This window comes from Echinococcus granulosus (genome assembly GCF_000524195.1).
Source record: "Echinococcus granulosus chromosome Unknown EG_S00066, whole genome shotgun sequence".
Taxonomy (NCBI): Eukaryota; Metazoa; Platyhelminthes; class Cestoda; order Cyclophyllidea; family Taeniidae; genus Echinococcus; species Echinococcus granulosus.
In genome coordinates this window covers 228,143-249,534 of record NW_020170446.1, presented here as the reverse complement: position 1 = coordinate 249,534, position 21,392 = coordinate 228,143, and the positions used below count along the sequence as shown (strand labels likewise).

The window sequence follows — 21,392 nt, the reverse complement described above, 5'->3', positions numbered from 1 at the left end:
AGTCTCTCCATATTTATTAGATGTTCTCCCTCGAGGAAATTTTGGTATTCAGCCATTGAATTCAGGATTGTCGTTTACTCAGGTTAGATGTCCTGCGAGCCTAAATGGTTGATAAGATGATACACTAAGATGACAACCCGAATGTCATGAGTTTGACTGGTTTGCATAGTTGGGTCCACCACGGAAACAAAAGTTGCTGTGTTACAACATTCCTGATCCAAGGTCAACCGATCTGAACGAAGAGCATCGGATGTTTTCCTCATTAAAAGTGTGTGTTTCATTGATACTCTAACCTTTTCATGACTTAAAATTCTATGTACTTTAAATGTCACTGTTAAAATGCACCCTGTAATTAGGCGTAGAAGAGGTAAGAGTACAGGTAGGTCTTCAGTAGATTGCGTGCATACCAATTTCGAATGTTAAAGGCTCATAAGTGGTTATTGCGTGTCGTGCTCTACTTTAATTTGGCGCCTCCATTAAAAGAGCCACCAAGGCCAAATCAAACACAACGGACTAAGTGCTTACTTGTCTTTTATGTTCTATTTTGTGATACAAATTATTTTCAGAACTCATTTATTGTTAATCAGTATGGTATGCATTATTGTGCTCCCTACTACTTTTCCCTCTCCTTTTCAAGTCACCCTCGTAGATTACTAGGCGAGATTTGAGCTTGTCTGCCCCTCAGATTTGACTGAATTTGATAACAAAGCTTCAGCAACCTCTCGTCAAGTTGTTGTTTGAGGTTATCACGTGGCAGCAGAGCTCGATTTGGTAGATTCGTGTCTAATTAACAAATACGATACTTTTAAAAAGGCTTTTTATGCTTGTTTTCCCTTTGTTATCTAGGAATTCACACGGCTTTATTCGGCGGTGATATACAAACTGGCAAGTAACATATGTCACACATTCGTGACGCAGGTGGAGGCATCAAATTTATGCGATGGTGACAGTGAATAGGTTATGGGAGCTCCCCACAATAGACAAATTCCACACTTTGCATTCAATGTTCCCACTTGTTTTGGAATAAAGTCTACTCTTTTGTACACACTAGCCACTTGTTAAACACGATACAACAATGAAATGCTAAGAAGGGTAAAGTAACTTCACCGAATGCAATACCTGAAGCTTCCGAAGCTTCAATGTACAATCCTAATTTTCGAAGTTCAACTGCTGATTGATTCCCCTTAATGTCCCCTTCTTAATCTACCATCTTCCTTGGAATACTGAAGTTGTGCTACTAGTGGAAGCCCACCGCAGGAAATCGCAAATCGTCAGCCCGAACTGCCAATCATGAGGTATAGGTGGTTGACTCGGGATAGTTGAGAGGTGTACTGTTTATGGAAGAAGACCTTTCTCAAGGGTTTTTAACAAAATCGAACACTTGCGTAGCATTCTTGCAAGTTCATGTGTTATTGCTTCAAAGACGAATTGTTGGCAACCACAAAAACTTTTGTTGAGAAAATCACCATTATGATAAATAGTTCTTTCCTGATTCGGGCAAAAGCTTAATCAAATCTATCCTAGCAATAAAAAGTTTTGCCATTAAAACCCTAGGAAACTTGGCCTTTTTCACCTCATTCTTATCTCTAATGTGTCAATCCCCTTTCGTGTATGATCGCCCACTGCCAAGGTAAGGTGATAGCCATCACTCAGGCAAATATGATCTAAGGCAGTATGAGGTGAGGCTACACGCCCTCCCTCCTTTTCCTACTACTGCCGAGGTATGAGGTGAGTCCTGAGGTCATGCAGTTTTTCCTTCCCTCATTATGTTGTTTGGAGGTGAAGAAGACGAACTGCAGTTTTGGTTGTTTGGCCTTTAGCAAGAACCTCATCTTGAACCATTCCATTTGCACTCTGCCACACACACAAACACGGAGGAGGCATAGCCTTTTGGAGACGAAGTGGTGATTTTTAACTGTTAATTGGGCAGAAGATTGTTTGACAATGACAGTTCCATTGTTTACGCGTTTAACCTGGGAACACACTGGCGCAATTGTCTTCTCTCCTCATGCGGCAATAGCGACTTCATTAGTACTTTTAAAAAAGAATTTCAGATTTTATCCATGTGTCAAAGTATTTCGTGCAGCTCTTTCCAATAATAAAATATTGTTTACTTAAATAATTGGGTTTTTTATTAAAGTAGGGGACAAAATAAAATGTCGCTTTAAAGTAGTGCTTTAATGGATCGTCATTTGGCCAGTAGAATTCAAGACATCTTCAGGACTGGTTAAGGATAAATAGAGGAATGAAAACAGCCTTTTTTGTTTTACTTGTACTACTGAAATTTCTTTCATTGTTTGACAGCTTGTCAAGTGCTGGTAGTGACATTTGCGCAATCGATTGCCCCTGCCTTGTGTCAATGCTACCGCTACGCGGTTCGACAGAGTCTCTGAAGGTATCACCACGGCCATAGGTTTTGCCACCGCTTGTCAGACGCCTTCGGTTAGTTGATTGATGGGGGAAAACAGTCAGCCCTGCCTGGGCAGCCTCTATGACACTGGTGAGGGTGGCCTTTTAATGGGCCTTATTGTATCGGGAATTGGTCCTGCTCACGGTGCCTAGGCAACCACATTTGCAGGTTTTAGGGATGCCACAACTCCTGAGAAGGCTCTTGTTGCAATATTTCCTCCGTTATGAATTTTAATTCGCTACAAAAATCAAAAGAGTCTCTACCCCTTGCTCTTCTCTGATTGGTTAGTGTCCTATTAAGATGCATTTTATTTCTTCAAGGTCACTTGAAAAGATAGAAATTTAAGGAACTTGAAACCACTCATTGTACTTCAAATTAACACAGTGCTGACATCCAGTTTTCTTTATTTCGAGATGTAATCATACCTTGTCACCAGTGAACACTCTCCCACCTTAAAATTAGCTATTTCCGGACTAGTTTGTTTGGTGGACTCTTTAGTGATTCCTTGTGTTTTGAATCATCCTCCTTTCTTGCCTACTAGCAAAACAGTTTGTCGCACAAGCAGAAAGCTGAAAGCCCTCCTAAGAAACAAAGATAACAAAAAGTGCCTTTAAATAGTGCAAGAGTATTGTTGATTGAGAATACGAGTCCATGCAAATCGACTCATGCCATGGAGCAACAGTGGATGGATTTGACATGCAATGCTGCTGTCTTGAACGAGGCAATTTCGTTTTGTTTTAGGGACAAATGAGTTGTGAGAGGGAAGTAGAAGCTCTAGAAGCGAATTTACAGACGAAGTGGCGTCAAAACCTCCCTCCCTCCCTCCCTCCCTTCCTCCTAAGAACCACCTGATTTACTCATTAATCAGGAATGAGCAAAAAAAACTAAAATGTCTTCACTGATTCGCCACAACAGTTGTAAAAAAGGTTTTGCGTAGCGCACCTAATCATAGCTTTCAAGCCTTCTCTAAAAACGTGAAAGTATGAACACATGGTTGTTGAGAAATGTCTGGAAAACCTGATAGGCTGTTGACTGAAATGACACGAATAAAAACGGTCTGATACTACGATGGTGAAATAATGAGCTGTACCGACCAAAGCGCTTGTGTAAGAGAAATATTTTGTTGAAATAAGTATCTTTTTGCTGGGTGGCACCAAAACAGCCTAAAATGAATAAATTTATGTGAACTATCACACGACCAAAATGTTTTTGCCATTTCGGCTATCTTGTTACAATGAGCCCTTTGTAACTTCTAGGCATTTGTGAAGTAGGCGCCTTTGTTTCCTTGCATAACTTGTAAAGGATAGATTCAATGGGCACATAGTGGTAGACAGACAGACAAGTGGGCAGACAGACGGATGGGTGAAGCAGACAAAAGGATACATGCCACCTTTCTCCCCTCTAAAACTCTCCTCTTCTTTTCACCCCATCTCCACAGCATTAAAGTGGGCGCTGAATTGACCTGCTGTATACATTTCGAGCACTTTCTGCCTCTTGAGCAGAGCTTGGCTTTCAGTCCTGAAGCTGCAGATGCTTCCTGACAAGGTGTTTCCCCAATTGAAGGTCCAGCAGTTAAACACAGTGAATCTCCAGATGAATAATTCTAAAAGAGCATTTATTTCTCCATGGGGTTGAGATTAATTAGTTGCAGACTTCTATTAAGGCTCACTTCATCTCGAACTGCATCAACTTGACAATTCGGGGAAGTTGAGATGCCAAGCAAATGGGTACCACCCACATGCATTAACAGATAAGGAAAATAATGGCCTTCAAAGACTGCCTATTTCTTGTTCCTTACTTCTCCCACATAGTCCATCACAACAGGTCTTGCATTTTGGCTAGTTGGCTCACTGACTGATTGACAAGCTGTTGAGAAAGGCGGCCCTAAAATAAGCGTATTTATTGTTAAATAGATTTTTCCCAGATCTTTTACTAATTAGGGTTTGAGATATCCACCCAATTGGGTGCATTTTCATGAATTGCCGTTTATTTAAATGTTTTCTTTTAATTGCGCAGACTCTTTAATTCCCGCCAATTCTTGTACAATCTCGGCCTCAAGGCCACCCGGACACCCTTTAGGGGTGACTCGGCGGGATGCTATATTGAGTCGCTCTATCTTGTTTAAGAGGTACAAAATTATTTCAAAGCAATTTCTGTGCTAGTAGTCACTTAAAGTGTCAAAATTATTAAGTAAAATTAAACTAACTTAGATTAGAAAGTGACTCAAAGAACTTAAATCATCGCCGACGCAAAGTAGGGGACAAGAATTTTTCGCAGTCCTTGGATAGTACTAGGAGGAAAACGAATTTCGAGCTACCGGATTTGTCTCTCCAGTACCTCAAAAAGCCATAAGGGGATTAGCCTTCTCCATCTTCGTTAGATCACATGCCGAAATGTTGAAGCCGAATCAAAAGCATCTCCTTTATCACAATATCAAAAAGCGCTTCATCAGGCGCTACATTCCACATCATCCAATGCAAATCATTCACGAATTCAGTCTGCTGGAAGCAACTGTTCACTTGGGCCTTAGATTCGCTAAATTCTGATTCTTTTTTTCCCTCCGAGGCGAGTTAATAATCATGCACAAATTTCGAGACGCGATTTTTCAACCTGCATTCTAAAAGGATTAAATTGGTTGCGTAGTGGGCTGTAGATCAACCTTCATCAAGGCGATTTTGCCAACACATGCAACTTGCGACTGCACAGATGGGTGGCGGCAACTACGAAGCAGGAGGTGGTAAGAGAGGCTGATTTTGACTGAAAAATAGGATATTACAAATAAAAATGAGGCAAGGGAGGTGCCTTATGTGGATGGCTGAAGCGGTGACTACTCCTAACAGAAAGGTGGACTTTTGGAGGCCAATGCTACGCAATTGAATTTAAACCGCTTCTCCAGGAAATGAGCACTATTTTGTTGCCTAAAAACAGACTAGGCGGCGGACACACTTTCCTTTCTCGATATGTTTTTGGGACCAATGACCTAATCATTAGGGATTTGTCCATGCTTATCCAATCTCTAAATCATTCGCGCAGCTCGCTTAACTTTGTTTAAATGGACCCCTTGTAAGGACGGCGCAATAATTAAAAACCTCCCTATTAAATCCAGAATATGAGCTACTATTAATGGAATAGAAAGTAATATTCCTAAGCATTGTTCTGATGGCCGGAACGGAAGGGTAACTAGAAGCGAGTTTTGTGTTGCTGCGATATTTGTTTTAATCAAGCGCCTAACTGACTGAGGTTCGTTTACCGTTGTGGCGCCAATGCATCCTGCTTGCACTGACAGCCTTCCAGGACTGCTGTGGATTGACAGATTGAAGTGCTTTTCTCACAGGTGGTATGGCCCGTCACACCCTCCGAGATGGATCGGACGGCTATTATGGACATCTATTTATTTTCAAGGTGAAATGAGAAGTGCGGAAATAACCGACAAGGTAGCTTCAAGTGCGCACAACACACACACACACACGATTTGTTCTTGTACCTGATTGGACAATTATCCTGCAGATTTGTTTTAATTAACGGCACATGTTTGAAATTGAAGATGCAGGATAACGGAAGGGCATTATTGTTCCTCTCCTCTGTTTAATTAAGCTACCACATTTAGGTCTGGCCTGTGGGTTTAGACACTCGCAGAGATGTAAATTCAAAATAGACACTTAGATTGCTTCCTGAGGAGTGGGAACTGCTTCCTCTCTCCTGAGTTAGAGGACGAATTGTCCATCACACTTCGACTGGGTTGCCTCCATCTGTTAGTTTGATTTTAGTAAAAGTGAAATAGGTGCCAATTCCCTATTCGCCCACTTATTTTTCAGTTCACCTTTAATTAGGTCCAATGCGCCAATTGGGACAGGTTCGGGTAACCCGACCTCAGCCGCCATTTAGCCTCGGGCAGCCTCATCAAAGCCTTGCAGGACGCCTAAGATGCCATAAATATTCATCCGTATTTGTATTACTTAAGCCGCATTTCTCCAGCTTCACCTTCTATGTTGGGGTCATTACCTGTAGGATTTATGAGCCGTAAAAAGAAGTTTAAATTCTCCAATAGGATTTTAGATTAGCTGCCTAAATTGCATGGTTACGAAAGGGAGTTGAAGCATGACTTTGAATAGCTACTGAGGACCTAGTGCAGATTGATAAGGAGAACCCGAATGACTGCCCACATTCTCTGCGGGTGACAAAATCAGTTGAGCTTAAACACTGACATTTATGACTCTTTTAAAGGGGTTTTTTAGAACACTCAATATATATCAATTAGTGGAACTGGGAAAATCCAACAAGTTTTGTTCACGTCCCGCCTCGTCTTCTACCACTACATTTATCTCCTTATTTCCAAAATTTGATTTAAAAACAAAAAGGAAAATTTAAGGAGAGAACAATTTGTCAGTATGGATGAGAAAAAAATTTGCTTACCCAGCCATCGGCGCTGAGACTTGGACCTTTGGGGTGCTTCCTCCTGACACCGAACAGGTGAAGCTTTAGCCATTCCACCCACCCAAATGGCTGTAATGTACTCGTGGTACTACCAACAGTAGATGGTCGAGGCGTTGTTCTAAAGGAAGTGGACATTATTTTTGACACTACATTATTGCTTTTTTTCCACAAATGCGTTTGTGTATCCCACAGAACACGACACGAATAACCCATTCTTATGGAGTAGTAAACGAATTCCCCGCCCACTTCCTGCCTCATTAATTATGCAAATTTGTGTGTTTATTTTTGGCAGATGCCAGAAGTTTTGGAACCAAATTTCCAGCCAATAGGATCCGGCGGAACAATCTAGGCTCATTTCGATCCAGGTAAACTGATTTACAAAAGTTAATCTAGAAAGTGTACAAAATTTAGGGGTGTCAACTATAAACTTTAATCATCTAACTTTTGGGGAAAAGGCTTGTCTAGTCTTAATCATTTCCCCCACCTTTCCGAAGGGGGAAACTTTTTCGTTCATCGTGTCCGTTTCCGAGTTCTAGGCTTTTCTACAGGTTCCTTTCCTCGAAAGGCTTGGAATGTTTTATAGTTAGCGGTTTTACTGAGCCCTTACCCTTTGACTGCCTAAAAATTACGTGGTTACGCCTTAGAGTGCAGATATCCACCGATCAAGTTTCAAAGTCATTCACGAATCTCTATAGTATCTGTGCTTACACAAATAATCGTTGGCATGTAAAAACCACCCACCTGTGGAAAAATATGGAAGGCGTTTCACAAGTCCAGTTAAGTTGAACTCTATAAAAGCGGCCAAATTGCCTACTTCGCATTTATTCCAACTCATTTTAACATTATCCTTCAGTAGTCAGTAGGCCTACTCATATCTCACATAAGTAGCATGTGCCATCAGTCTATAATAAATTACTGTTTATGCGCGGGTGTTTACAACTCTATAATGAATTGCTAAGGTGGCTCTTTACAGTGGATTTATAGATTCTGCTGACTCGCTACTTAGAAAAGAAAACGTTCTCTCATTCTGTTAAAAAGGTTTAAATTAAATTTCATTCATTTCACAAGTGTCAGCTCTGCTTTATAGGGAGGTAATTCGACTTGGCCGATGCTCGGCAAATATGACTTCCGATTTTTTAAGTTGTATCGAGTAGAAAGATCTTAGCTGGAATTGATGCTTGACGTTTAGTGAATCAGCAGTCGTACTTTTTTGCAGAGCGTTCCTTAGAGGTGTGGGTTTGGGGTTGTGTCGGTGATTTAAGGGTAATCCTGACAAGCACTTTTGCTTAACGAAAGTCATGGTATAAAAGGACAAAAGGCATCTTGTATCACAACTCAGTCAGTAGGGTTACTGGTGTATAAGTTAATATGCATGGTACATTTTTATATCGTGTTCTATTTGACGGCTTCTATTTATTAATGTATGTGGCTCAAACCCTTTTTGATTAGCCGCTTGGGTTCCAAGACGTAAGCGTGAAGCCCATAATTCTTAAATTTTTAGCAAAGAGAGAGAATAATTCTGACCTACGCACTTTTATGTCTTCCAACACCAGATGCATTGTGTTGGTGCACCTTATTTAAGTAGTATACTAACAGGCGACAACAAACTTCTGTATCTTTACAGCCGAGATGTGAAGATGTGATGGAAAGGAGAGGAAATCAAAAGGGAGCATATAATGCACTGGTGTACTTGACCCACTTACCCTTAAAAATGTATGTATATGGAAATCATATTTGTTTTACAAGAGTCAGTAAAGCGAGCTATCTAAACAATCGGACGTAGTTGCTTCGTTCCATAATATCAACTTCCTTCAATCGCGAGGTTGTAGGTCTCAAAAAAGCCATGGTTAAGGACACAAAATCACGCAGAAAAGATTATTCCTTATCCTTGCTTCTACATTTCAAAGCTTACATTTTAAAGGTTTTATAAAAAGTAGAATTACTGAAGACCACTTTTCGTAAGACAAGACAGATTTTTCCTTTTCAAATAAAGCAATGGTGACGCCTATTTTGCACCTCAAATATGCCCAAATATGGCATAAGTAGTACCTCAAATTTTTTACCCTTTTAATACACTGATATAATTTTCTCGCCAGAAAATTTGCAGTTTAAAGACTTGTTAAAAAATATGTTTTGCGAACACAAGTAAATATGCATGGGCACCAATCAAACTGGCCATTCGTGCTCCATACAAATGTTTAAATTTTATGCAAATATTCAACAACCAAAGTAGATTTAAGATTGGTACAATGTGTTGCGAAATTTGGCGTTACCTTTAAGCAAATTCTTGTATCATTGACATGGTGGTTTGGAGAGGAAACACCACAGCGGGCTAATTTGGTGAGCCATCAAAAGGAGTTCGGGTTGAGGACAAAAAATGCCCAGATGGATGGTTAAAAGGCGTAGGGTCCTTGTTACCATAGCACGAAGTTTTTAATGTGTGGTATACTTTTATTATTTCATCGAATCAACAGGTAAAGGGTCCCATGGGGTAAAAAATCTTTTGGAGGTAAGTCGTCACACCAGCAAAGTGATGAAGTGGAAAGGAAAACTGGCAAGTTGTATAAGGGAAGCACCTGCTAATGGGAACAGGCAGGACATTCTGCAAATGCAACACGACCACCACCGCCAACCAGCCACATATTGATTCGTCCAAATTTATGAAGTAGAAACGCGTTGCCACCTTGTTAAATAACAAATAATGCAGAGGTAAAGTATTTCATTTACTAGCTGAAAAGACAACTAATGAGAAAGAAACTATTTGACGGGATTTATTGGGAACCAAATTTAACTCTACCCGCAACAGAAAGTGAAATATGGAATCACGGTGGAGCCACTAATTTTTTAAATACAACCAAACCAAATGGCAACGATGACATTTATTCCTGACTTAATTTTATCAAAGTTTTGTTTAAAACAAGTCGAAGCCTAAATAATTAACCTCATTTGTCAATATAATTACTTTTGAAAGTCGACTTTGATGCTGGGATAATGTGGTCTACAAAATCGCAGTCAACCATTAAGTGTGCCTTTATCTGCTGTTTTCATCTTTACCTCCTCTCGCTCATTACTTGCATCCATTGTTCATTTTGACACGTTCAAATCAAGGTAGTTGTGAGTTAAGGGGAGAGGTAAGCTAGACCCTGATACAACAATTTTTCTGATTTCAATTAAACTTTTTCCCTTTATGGACAAGAAAAGTAAGAGGTATTTCAGCAGTTAATCAATGTTCATTGGGGAGCCTTACATGCATATTGCTATTGTGAATTGTTGGTACACTTGTTTGACACGAAGATTGTGCAATTCTAATAGTGGTTTTTGAAGGGTGAGACATACTTCAGTTTAAAAAACTTAAATGAGATTCAAATTAACATGTAAGAAGTAGATTTGACATGGAAAGATTTGTAATTACGGCTATAATGTCCTAGAACCTTATCCATGTCTTAGAAGTTAGTGTATGCAAGCTTTCTAGAATTCCAAACGTTGTATTCATAATTGTCACAACAATGCCATGTGGCAAGCGTAGGGGAATGTTAGAGGAATAGCTACCTGGTTGTTTGCTGGAAACCTCTGCGTATAAGGTCGTTCATGCGAGGGTCTTTAAAAATAATTAAACATTCATTCCTTTGCCATATTTCTGGGCGACTGAGAGCTCCACCGCCGTACTGTACTGTAAACTAAGTCTACAACCCCGCTAGATATCCCAAGGTTTCATGCCTTCTTTTGTACGAATCTTCGTTCATTAACGAATGCTCTTCCATACACAAACACTCCAGCGATTGTCGTTTCGCAACATAAAATTAATAAGGCGAAAAAAAGAAGGAATTTCTTATAATAAGCATGAAAAACCCGAAGTCTTCGTCTGACTTGAATGATACTATCTCGGCCCTAATTATTTGCGGGAGAAGTTGCGGTTACTATGCCGTCCAGCGTCTGGTATCTCGGTTCAAGGAGTTCGTTGTCTCTCAAAGCTCAATAACCTAAGTCTTTTGCCTCTTTTCCCCGTACAAGTACTTTTTTCTTTGGTAAGATCGTAAAAACTCACCTTTCTTGGTCATATCGGTGTTTGCAAGCACAAGCAGACATTAGTAATTGATCTCATTGGGGCAGAAAAAATTTTCCCTTTACTACCGCTTCCTCCTTTGTATTTGAAGTGAATCTTATTTCTTCTAGCACACGCTTAAAATCAGTTGGATGGACACATCCAACTCCCAATTTCCTCTTTAGGCGCTTAATCAGCTTTACTGTTGGATACCTTCCAAAAGATGCCACGTTTGTCTTGCCAGTATTGTATTTTCTTATAATTATAAAACATAGAATTGCATTTTATTGAGAAATGAAAGCAGACAATTTTAATTTTAGCCTCTGCTTTTTAAGAGGCAGCAAAGGCTTAGCAGTGAAGCCTACCTCAGAGAGTATAACTTTTTCACCGTCTCGGCATTCTAATTCGGACATTTTGGCCAAAACAACACCGACTGCTGACTTATCGACAGGCACATTCGGAAATGTTCCATCACCTAATAAAACGTGTTGACTTGTTCAGTCACCGCACCATCAAACGGGAGGAAATTTGAGATGGGCAAATAATGTTTCACCCAGCCTTGCATCTAACATTTACGAAAGAAAGATTGAACGAGAGAAAGAGTGAGTCTTTGAGCAATTTTTTCTCTTAAAGAAACCACTGAATGAAAAGTGTTGCTGTATTGATAGTGGAGGCGATGGCCTTTTTCAATGCCAAAGTAGGCACATGACTCGGATCCATGCAAAAATAATTGACAGGCATTGTTGCAGGCAAACAGTGGCGAATTTACTTTGTTACTTTTTTAAAATGATTTACTTACGGGCTCTTTTTTGTCTTGGCTGACGAAGTTAAAGGTAACGAAAATCGCCCACATGGGCCAATCAGAGTGCGTCTCCAGGACAAATGTTATACTATTTTCTTAAAAAATGAGGTAAAAGAACGTACTCTTCGATGACAATTGGTGAATTTTTTAAAAGGTAGGGTGCCGTTTATTGTCCATGAAGCATTTCAGTTTGTAATCGCATCACGTTGAAAGAAATCCACTTTACAGTGGTAATTATCGCATCCCCACGAATTCTCCATCGATGGGTGACTTGTTACCCCCACCCCCAAAAAAAAAAACAAATTGGTATGCAAAAATGCGGAAAATAAGTTGAGGGTACCCTTGATTATGTATAAAGTGAAGAATTCCATTTCATTGACTGCTTTTCATGTCCCTGTAGGCCTCACCAGCAACGATGCAGAGGGCCGTGGCGAATTCCACTTCTGTTAGAACTTTTGCCTCTAGAGGCCAAAAATGGATTTTTGGTCAATCAGTTTTATTTTTCTAACTGCCTCTTTCAAAAGTGCCGGCGTAATACCAAATAAAGTTGGTAACCGTCACTGGGAGAAATGTAAGGAAATTGTGAATGATGAGGTCATGGGTTAACTCTGTGGTAATTTAAGACATAAATTTGTGCTGGTTTTTTGCAAGAATAGCATTTTCTTTACATTAGTATACTAGTTCAAGTCTCATCACCTTTTGAAGTGGACGAAGAAGTTCCCTTATCCACTTCCAAGTTGTACCGAGTAGACGGATCTCAGGAGTCGGATCAAAATAAGCAGAAAGCAGTAAAGGAGACGATAAAGGATACTTAACCATCCATGCATAGGAACAATTGCCCATCCTTGTGGTCAGTTTACAAGCTCTGAAAAATTTTCCAAACTTTTCTGTTTCCCTGTTACTAAAAAGATTTAGAATTGCATTAAGTCACGATAATGCCAGCTAAAAACTACGTAGTGAAGGACGTAAAAAACCCCTCACAATAAATTCTGCGGACCTCCAGTAGCAAATTACTTGTGGTCTGAGGTGAAAAAAATTATATAAAAAAGCTGCCAAAGTTTTTCATCATATGGATAATCCGCATATAAACGGTCACCTGGCCGGGTGAATGTGTACCCTCTGAGGTCACTCCTATAAATGATTAATTCGATTCAAACTTTCCCCAATGCGCAGATTCCTTAAGGGCATATTTTACGTAGCAGAGTTGCCTGACCTGCGTTACTTATCCCTCTCGTCTATTCTCCCCGCAAATAAAACTTATCTCCCTCACTTACTGACTCTTTTCTAAATGAAGTCCAACAAGGCTACGTCATGGAGAAGACGTAACTTATCATCCCTCGTAGGCTGGTAGTTGCAATGCCTAGGCTGAGACCAGATGTCTTTCGTTCCTCCCTAGTGAAGTTTTTTTGGTTGACATCGAGGCGAACTGTCGAGAACCCGCCAACGGAAGGGACACAGAGTAGTAGAAGGACAATTATGTGGACTTTGTGCTTGTTTACATGGGCTTCTCGCTCTCTGCTGTTTAGTTCGACAGCCTACTAACTTTCCATTCTTTTTATCCCTTTTACTACCAACGATAAGTATGTTCCGGACAACAGGTTCGCCGCCTACTCCACCCAATTTCCAGGCGGACCATTTAGGATAGTATCTGGAGGCGCATGTCTACAGGTCGGTGACAAAACTAGTAGGATTGTGATTTTAGATAAGCAGGAGGATAAAGCTACCTACAAATGCGCTCAAATTCCAACTACCACAGCTTACTTGTGTGTATACATATATTTTCTTAAATTATGAAAACAAAACCGGTATACAATTGACCTCCGTAGCTCCGTAGTAGTCGTGCAACACACAGAAAGGTGATTGAATGATCACGAATGCTCCGAGAAGATGCTCAATTGGTCCATTAAATTTGACTTTGGTTGTCATTTCTGGAATAAAATAAATAAATAAGCAATAATTTTAATCCCCATTTTTTCTGGATGAAAGATTATTTAGCGAGTATTTTCGCCCAAAAATGCTAAAAAAGCTGCAAATTCCTAATTCCTCCAATTTGGATGACATATCTTTGACATGATCGCGCCTCAACCTTTACCTCCAAGCTCTGCCTCATCTTGGAAGTGCAACTTTTATGAGAGGAACCTTTCGATTAAGAGGACCTTTTCTGAACAGAAGGTCATTTAGATTTCTGTGATAAATAAGGGATTCTCGCACCAAGGTATACCCCTTTTTTCCCCTTTCGCTCCAATCACAAATCCCTCCTACACAATTTACCAATTAAAATGCTGCATTTCACTTTAAGTCTACAAATTTGCGATAAATTAAGAGGATGAAAGTTTTAAAGGCAAACAAAAGAAAAGATTTGCAATTTTTTCCTACATTCTAATTTGTTCACCCATAAACAGATGTGATTTCGATAGGGATGTGGGGAAAGACGGAAAAGGGAGGATCTATTAAGCCACGACTGACAAAAAACGTGCACAAATTTTTCCTTTATGCTTTAATTTTTCTAAAAAAAAGAATTAAGCAATCCTTTCCACACCTATTCCCTTCATACATTGAAATATGAGAAAAGCTTTGTTTAAATGCACTGTGGTAGTGATTTCCAAGAGAAAAATGTGAATTTGTAAACTAAAAACTCTTTCCCATTGCAAAATATTCAAGGTGAATTTGGAAATCCAAGTGACGGATCATTGCTAGCTACCGAATATTTTGTATGCCTCGTAAATGAAAGGAGAAAAAAGGAAAAAGCATAAAGGACCCGTTTGAAAAGTGCATGGGTATGGAAGAGTTGAAGCTATTCACCAAGGACGGATGAAATTTGATGTTGGTGTAAGAGCACAAAGCAAATTATTTTCCTTCAAGACTGATCACTAGGCTTTGGTCATCATCTCGGTACCTCCTCTGCCCAGACTCACATGGAATGCGATTTTCGGGGGGAGGAAGGGGGCAAACGGGGGGGTGTTAAGGAATGGTTAAAGGGAGGAAGAGGTATTCGTTTACTCCTCTAAACTAATTCTGGGACCCCGAAATTTATTTCACCCTCCGGCTGAGTGTGGTAGCGATTTCCAGGCTGTCAGACAAGGGTTAAAAGTTTTTTGCGATCAAAAAATATTTGTTTAGTCAATTACTACCCCATTTCTTAACACATTTTTATAACAAAGGCTCGTCAGCGGAGTGTCCACAAAAGAGGACCTACAAGAACTTAATCGTTATGAATTAATTGGTAAAACCAGTAGTCACCGTAGACTGGCAAGGGGACATCCACTCAAAACAACTGTGTGGCTTGTCAAAAGTGGTGTTGGGGATATGATCCCTATTTCAACAAAACAAAAGCGTTTTGCTGTCAAATCAGACGGTCACGCTATGTTGCCTCTAGGGGTGGAAGATCATGCAAAAAAAAAACAAATTAAAGAAAAACAGATCCAAGACTAATTGTCACTAAGTGGAAGAATGAACCGCACAATGCTCAGTAGGCAACACTCCGTACACGATGGACAGTTAGGAGCTGTCAGTCAATCAAGTAAAGTAACAAGCAGTTAATTTGCGTGTCAGTTTTGGTTTTTTTGCCCCAACCTGTCGAGCATTTCGCTAAATCCGTTTCAGACTGCTCCTGGCGTGTCCACTGGGGCACTTGTATCACGAAATGTCTGTCATATTGGTACAATAGTTACAATACCAATACCTAATTTGCCATTTCCATCCAATTCCTTTGACATGTCGATTGCCTGTTAGGTGCGGCCTAGTTATTAGTTCATGAAATCTTTTTTTTTCCCATATTTTATAAAAGAGTGGATAAACGGAGTGTAAACTCTGACAGGTGGGTTGACATTTAAACTCCCGCTGAAGCGGTAATGCATGCTTCAGGCTACGCAAGTGATGATGGGCAGTCTGATCTTGCGAGGTAAGTCACGGATTAAAAAAATCTTTCCTCACTTCATAAATCTCACCTAAAGGTAGGATTTTAAATTTTCTACTCGTAAAGGTCATGTCACAAATACGAGGATAGCAAGAAAAAGAAAAAAGGTAGATAAAATCAAAATTGCCTTTCTGAGAATCCCATAGTAAAATAAGATGTGAATAGGCAGAAAAATTTCACTATAGAATGAAAACAAGGCTGAAAGAAGCCTCACATCCTGATGTAAGAGTAGAGGATTGAACTCCGACTCTGTCTAACTGCCCACATAGAGGTCAAAAGGTCACACGCATACACAAGATCTACCTAATCGACAGATGGGTGGAATTTCTTCAGAAGAGTCATCTCAAAAGACCTGGTTAGTATTTTGGAATTTTAGAGACACATTTAATGGCTCTTAAATTGGATTTCATGCGGCATTCCTTCATTTGCCTCCTCCAAAATCTAGTAGCCTAATAAAATAATAATTCTCTAAGGTAAAGAAGAAATATAAAAGGTGAATTTGAACAACAAAAAGCGCCATGGACTGCAACTGGACAAGAATAAAAGCCTTTTAAATTGCTTGATATGTCTTTCCGTGCTGGCCAATGCAACCAACTTTAGTTTTTCCTCGTCCTCCTCCCCCAGTTATAGTAAAAACAAAGTGACAAACAAGTGGCAACATTCTTGACGAGGAAAAAAAAATAAACTTTGACACTCTGTTTTACAATGGGTATTACGACGTATCCGCCACCATGTTAGAGGCTTTGAAATTCCTCCGGACGTTTTAAGTGGGCAGGCATATGCATCCCCTCCCCTCCTCCGCCTCGACACTTATGACACGAAAACCGATGGTTAAAAGAGAATATGAGCCTGACCTTAGAATTCAGAAATATTTACCGTCATGTTAAAAGCTTGTTGTGTACTTACTTAACCTCTAAAATAAAATGGCATAGGTGATAGTGTGGTGTTACTTTTTTTTCTTCCCAAAAGCGCCCTCCCTGAATGTCATTTGAGGTTACACGAAGACGATTGGGGCTCGAACGCAAAAAGACAGCCTCAAGGTGTATAAAAAAAAATCTTAAAACGCCAATCTTGTCTAGACACATACAAACACACAAAGAGAGAAAAAAAAACGATAACAAAATTAAAGAAATGCCAAAAACACTCTCTGATGGGGCGATGTAACAAGAGGTATGGATTGAGATGGAGAAATTTTCTTTGTCCCAAGGGAATCATGAATAAGGAGGACTTTTACAAATAAAAGTGGAAGCTAGGTGTGGCTTCCTTCACCCCTCTCACCCAATTCGTCGTCAACTAGAATGACAGAGGAACTCAAACATTACATCAATTAATTTAAATGGCATGTAGAAAAGTGCAATAACAGGAGAAATAAATCATCTTCTGTAAATTGGGCAGGCCCATTGCACTCACTGACTTAATCACTTAGCATCTGTGGATGCACTTGCCGTCCATAAGGCAGATTGGCAGTTCCAAAGCTGGCAATTATCAGCCTCTTGATAGCCGCCTGATTGTGACGGAATCGACCACAGGAGATGAGGTGAAGGACCTTAGCTCGACATGCCGAGGACCAGAATGTCAATATCACAGGATTAATGAGGGCATTGGTACAGGCCAGCCAAAAGAGGTGTGCAAACACTTCGTTTGGCAGGTCCAGTGGAAACCACAGGGCCTTTAACACCCGTAGAATTTGGTATGGAAGGCTGAAAATGAGGAGCGCAACGAGGAGCGTTGTAAGGGGAATCATTGAACCGAGGCCTTTTAACTTTTTATGGGGAAATTTAAATCCAAAACTGGGAGTGTGTGATCGTGTTGATCGCCACCACGCGACTCTCTGATTGGATTGGGACTCCGTGCTAGTGTTCTCACTTTCTCCTGTCCTTTCACTGTCAGGATTTAAGGATACATCCGAGTTGGCTGCTTTACGCGCAGTACTCGTACCAGAGGTATTTTCTCTGGACGTCTCCTGAACTTTTGAGTGAGTAGGTGCACTGGTAGTCCGTGATAATGACCGACTGGGATCAAAGGGGTGCCCTGAGGAATGAGATCCACCAAGACTTACGTTGGGTAGGAGGGCAGTACGTCGACTCAACGACCTGTGTGTACCTGGAAGCTGGGCAAATAAATCCTTTGTACCCTCCGCCATATAATTTCCTCGGTGAATCCGCATTAAAGTAATCTTATTAGGCGCTAAGCCGTGGCGCCGGTGTGGGTGATTAGAGCTTTTGGGTGGCTTTTCCTCATTATTACTTTGAACATCCGGCTCCTTGACTTTCAAGACGCCATTTCGAAATCCTTCATTGGATTCAATGGCGACTCGAAAGGCCAGAATGCTTATCACAAGCATTAACGTAAGAGGGAAAACAAAGCGGAGGAAAAACATGAATACAAGTATTCCACGGAGCACAGGAGAGGTAGTGTAGGTCCAATCATGAGGCTGGTGTGTTATCTCCGTTGTATTTTGTGGTTGTTGGACAAGTTCGGTTGAGAAGACGACTAGCTGAGGCAGAGCCATAGCAAAAGCCAGGCCCCACGACAGCATTAGACTTAATCGAGCTCGTGAGAAAGCAAGTAGATCTGGATAGCGTATGGGATGGCAGATGGCAAGATACCTGTCCAACGCCACAACTACGAGTGCAAGAACACGAGCATTAACCAATAATCCTCCAACTGTGAGCCAATAGAGGTAAAAGAACTTGGCGTAGGAGTTGGCATTGTTGGATATCTCCACCACGGTGAGCGGGGGTACAATACAAAGCCCGGTGAGAAAGTCGACTAGAGCGACATTAAGGAGGAAAATTCGGGTTTGTCTGGAGAGGTACTTCCTAGAGTGTAGCAGAGCAATAATGATGATTAGATTTGCAAAAATAATGCCAAAGGTGACGACCACGCCAACGGAGCATTTCAGGAGTCGGGGTAGATCGTTGGAGAGGCTCACTTCTGTACCGTTTGTACTCATGCCTCACATGGATAGGCAAAAGTATGCCCTAAATCATTAGTCTGTGTAGCTTTGTGTGTGTGTGTGTGTGTGGATGTGTGTGTGCGACTGCGTGTGCGTGTGTGCGTAAGTGGGCGTAGGGTAACCACTAAACGACGGGAATTGCCCATCAAACAATTACACAGGGCAGCAGAGCGAATCAGATAGAGCGCACCCAACCATCCAATCAGAGGCGACCTTATCAGAACCCTACGCTTGAGTTTTTATTTTGTATTTATTTAATTAGTTTTAAAGTTTTTTGACAACAAAAAACAAGTCTGACTCGTGAGCGCTTCAACCTACGCAGTTAGGCATGCTTGTTTTCCATTTAATCTCCATAAAGATTGTTACCTTTAAACGCGAACATTTCCAGCAAAAAAAAGGAGTGCATTGTTGCATGGAGTATGGCGTTTTTATTCATTTTAGCAAATTTTTAACGTGTGATCACTAAAAAAACTTTTTTATTTGTTTATCTTCTCAAACGAACAAGGCTTTCTTTGTATAGTCGGTTGAGTGGCACCATTTCCTGTGCAAATGATTATATTTTAAAAAAGTCTATCTAGATGCTTAATTTATTTATTTTACAAGAAAGTACACTTTGAATAAACTGTTAACCTGGCTACCTATGGGTAAGCTATACAAGGGGATAATTTTCTTCCCATGAATAAGATTATTTTGACAACCTACTGTTTTACAATATCAGTAACATACACCTCATGAGTAAAATTTATTTACTTTGTAGATTAATCTGTGGAAATAAGAAAACATGCTTCCTTTAAAAAACTTCAAAACGAGAAAAATCCTTAATATTGCCGACATTTTTTTAAATAGGGGCCGTTTTGAAGTGATTAAATGTATATCTGAGACACTTGGAAGGGAATTTTTGAAATTAGCGTATAGGTTTAAAACCCAAAATATAACAAACAATAGTTTTTCTAAAATCTATTCCTAATTAAATAATAAAAAAAAGTTGATATGAAGGGAGTGCAAAGGTTAAAAAGGAGAATAGTGACCCCGAAAGTGGATCTTGGTGGAAGTCTTGTAGAAAACGCTGGTCTCGTTCCTAAACTTGATATCGTCATTAATTTTTCCAGGAATACTCAAAATTAGGAGTAGTGGGTGAGAAAAAAACTCGAATATCTAAGCCTTATTTATAGAAAGCGTATATACAAGCCAGAGGTAGTTAAAGACAGATTGCCACTGAACAACGCATTACTCTCCTCCAAAGAAGGACGAGTTTGTAAGTATCCTTTTTGCACAAAATCGTGAAAATTTTCTCCAACTGTCAAGATAAATCCAGCTTTTGCCCTTTTTATTGTTATCTCGCCTTAATCGCCTAAACGTGTCCTCCACTTTTCATATGATTGTCTGATGCTAGGACAAGGTGGTAATCGCCCCGGCCAACTTGGGGAAGACATGGGGGAAAAAGTGGGTTGCATTAATCCCACAGCTAACTATACCTGCCATTGGGGATTTTGCGTTTCCCCATGACTCCTTCCACTTGCATTTTGCATTGTTGCCATGCTAATATCTAGTTATTTTACCAGATCAAAGGAGACCAAGGGAATTTGTAAGTGATGCACCTGTCACTGAGTGATTCATCATTAAAATAGCATTTTAAAGCATTCCGCTATCAAAGCTTCTCTGAAAGTTAATCAAGTAATCCGACTCAAAACTGACGCCTGTAGCTCTCTGACAGAGTTGACCTCGGCTTGAGAAGCACACACACTCAACTGACAACCGCAGCTCTAAAGTCGTGATAGCTTGTGCCTATGAGGCGAAAACTCTGAGCCTACTTGGTCCTCCACTTACTCCCCAAAATTATTTTTAATTCATTTATCTCTAGTAATTCCAAATAGTCTCAAAATTAGAGGGGCTTTCTAAACAGGATCTAAATTTAAGTAATTTTACCCAATTCTTTTGGCTGGTGCGTTGTGTTCCCGCACCTGTCCCGAATTTGATGAGAATTTGGCTTTTCCCGCTTTGTCAAGGAGTTATACTTGGTTCAAGAAACACCCTTAGTTCAAATCACATCCACGAGGTTACCTCAATTGTGTAATCACCAAACATTTGAAAATCCCCAATTATTACTCCTACCGTCGGTCCGAGGAACTAAGTCTGTTCCTAACAATAGGCAAAAACTTAATCCGGCCGGATTATGTGACTTCGCTCTATTTTTATCACCAGTCTAGTGTGCTTGGTGTGCTTGCAGTGAGTGAAGTCTCTTATGATTTATTCAGTTTCGAAAAAATCGGCAGCGAAATGCCGAAAAGGAGAATTTTATGCAGGTGGTGATCCAGAGTTCGGCACAGCCGTGTAAGCAGGTGTATGCACCCCAAAAAAACCAAGATAACTTCCATCCCAGTGGATTACGAAAGCGGCGTATACCTGTAAGACCAGTAGGCTTACAGAGATTCTGTTAACTTTTCCAATGTGTTTGAATGCAGTTGGCTAGACATATACTACTTATTTATGCTTCAGCAATTGAATCAGCATCCCCTTGAAGCAAACAGCTCGGACTTATTTATAATTAGGCTAGACTTTTTTAAAAAATGGTTTACTCCCAAATTTCTTGTTTATATGACCAAAATGCCTTATTGTTGACTTATTTTTGTGAGTAATCTGCGTGAAACAATGTCATTCTTACAGACATTTCCTGGCAATGTGGATAAGGTGAACGGAGGTTTTGATGAGCTGTTTGTGGACATAACCGCTACCAAACCGGTAACCAAAAGAGCCAAGATTCGATTAAACACAGAATATAGGATAGCTTCATGGAATGCCATTCGTGTTTCTTTCCTTCCCTCAGCCGCC

At 40.3% G+C, this 21,392-nt stretch overlaps 3 protein-coding genes across 3 annotated transcripts; all 3 read right to left on the bottom strand. All coding sequences in view use genetic code 11, as the record gives it.

Annotated features, from left to right (window-relative positions):
- Nucleotides 1-3,719: 3,719 nt before the first annotated feature.
- Nucleotides 3,720-4,154, bottom strand: EGR_06946 (hypothetical protein; the record flags this gene model as incomplete). The annotated part of the gene is made up of 2 exons (XM_024496195.1): nt 3,720-4,013; nt 4,080-4,154. The coding sequence occupies 2 exons, from the start codon at nt 4,152-4,154 to the stop codon at nt 3,720-3,722; spliced, it is 369 nt and encodes a 122-aa protein (XP_024349398.1).
- Nucleotides 4,155-6,475: 2,321 nt separating this feature from the next.
- EGR_06945 (hypothetical protein) lies at nt 6,476-6,979 on the bottom strand (the record flags this gene model as incomplete). The annotated part of the gene is made up of 2 exons (XM_024496194.1): nt 6,476-6,610; nt 6,824-6,979. 2 exons carry the CDS (start codon nt 6,977-6,979, stop codon nt 6,476-6,478), a joined length of 291 nt encoding a protein of 96 aa, XP_024349397.1.
- A 5,560-nt stretch (nt 6,980-12,539) lies between these two features.
- On the bottom strand, nt 12,540-18,560 carry EGR_06944 (Alpha-1A adrenergic receptor; the record flags this gene model as incomplete). The annotated part of the gene is made up of 3 exons (XM_024496193.1): nt 12,540-12,583; nt 13,500-13,616; nt 17,027-18,560. 3 exons carry the CDS (start codon nt 18,558-18,560, stop codon nt 12,540-12,542), a joined length of 1,695 nt encoding a protein of 564 aa, XP_024349396.1.
- Between the last annotated feature and the right edge of the window lie 2,832 nt (nt 18,561-21,392).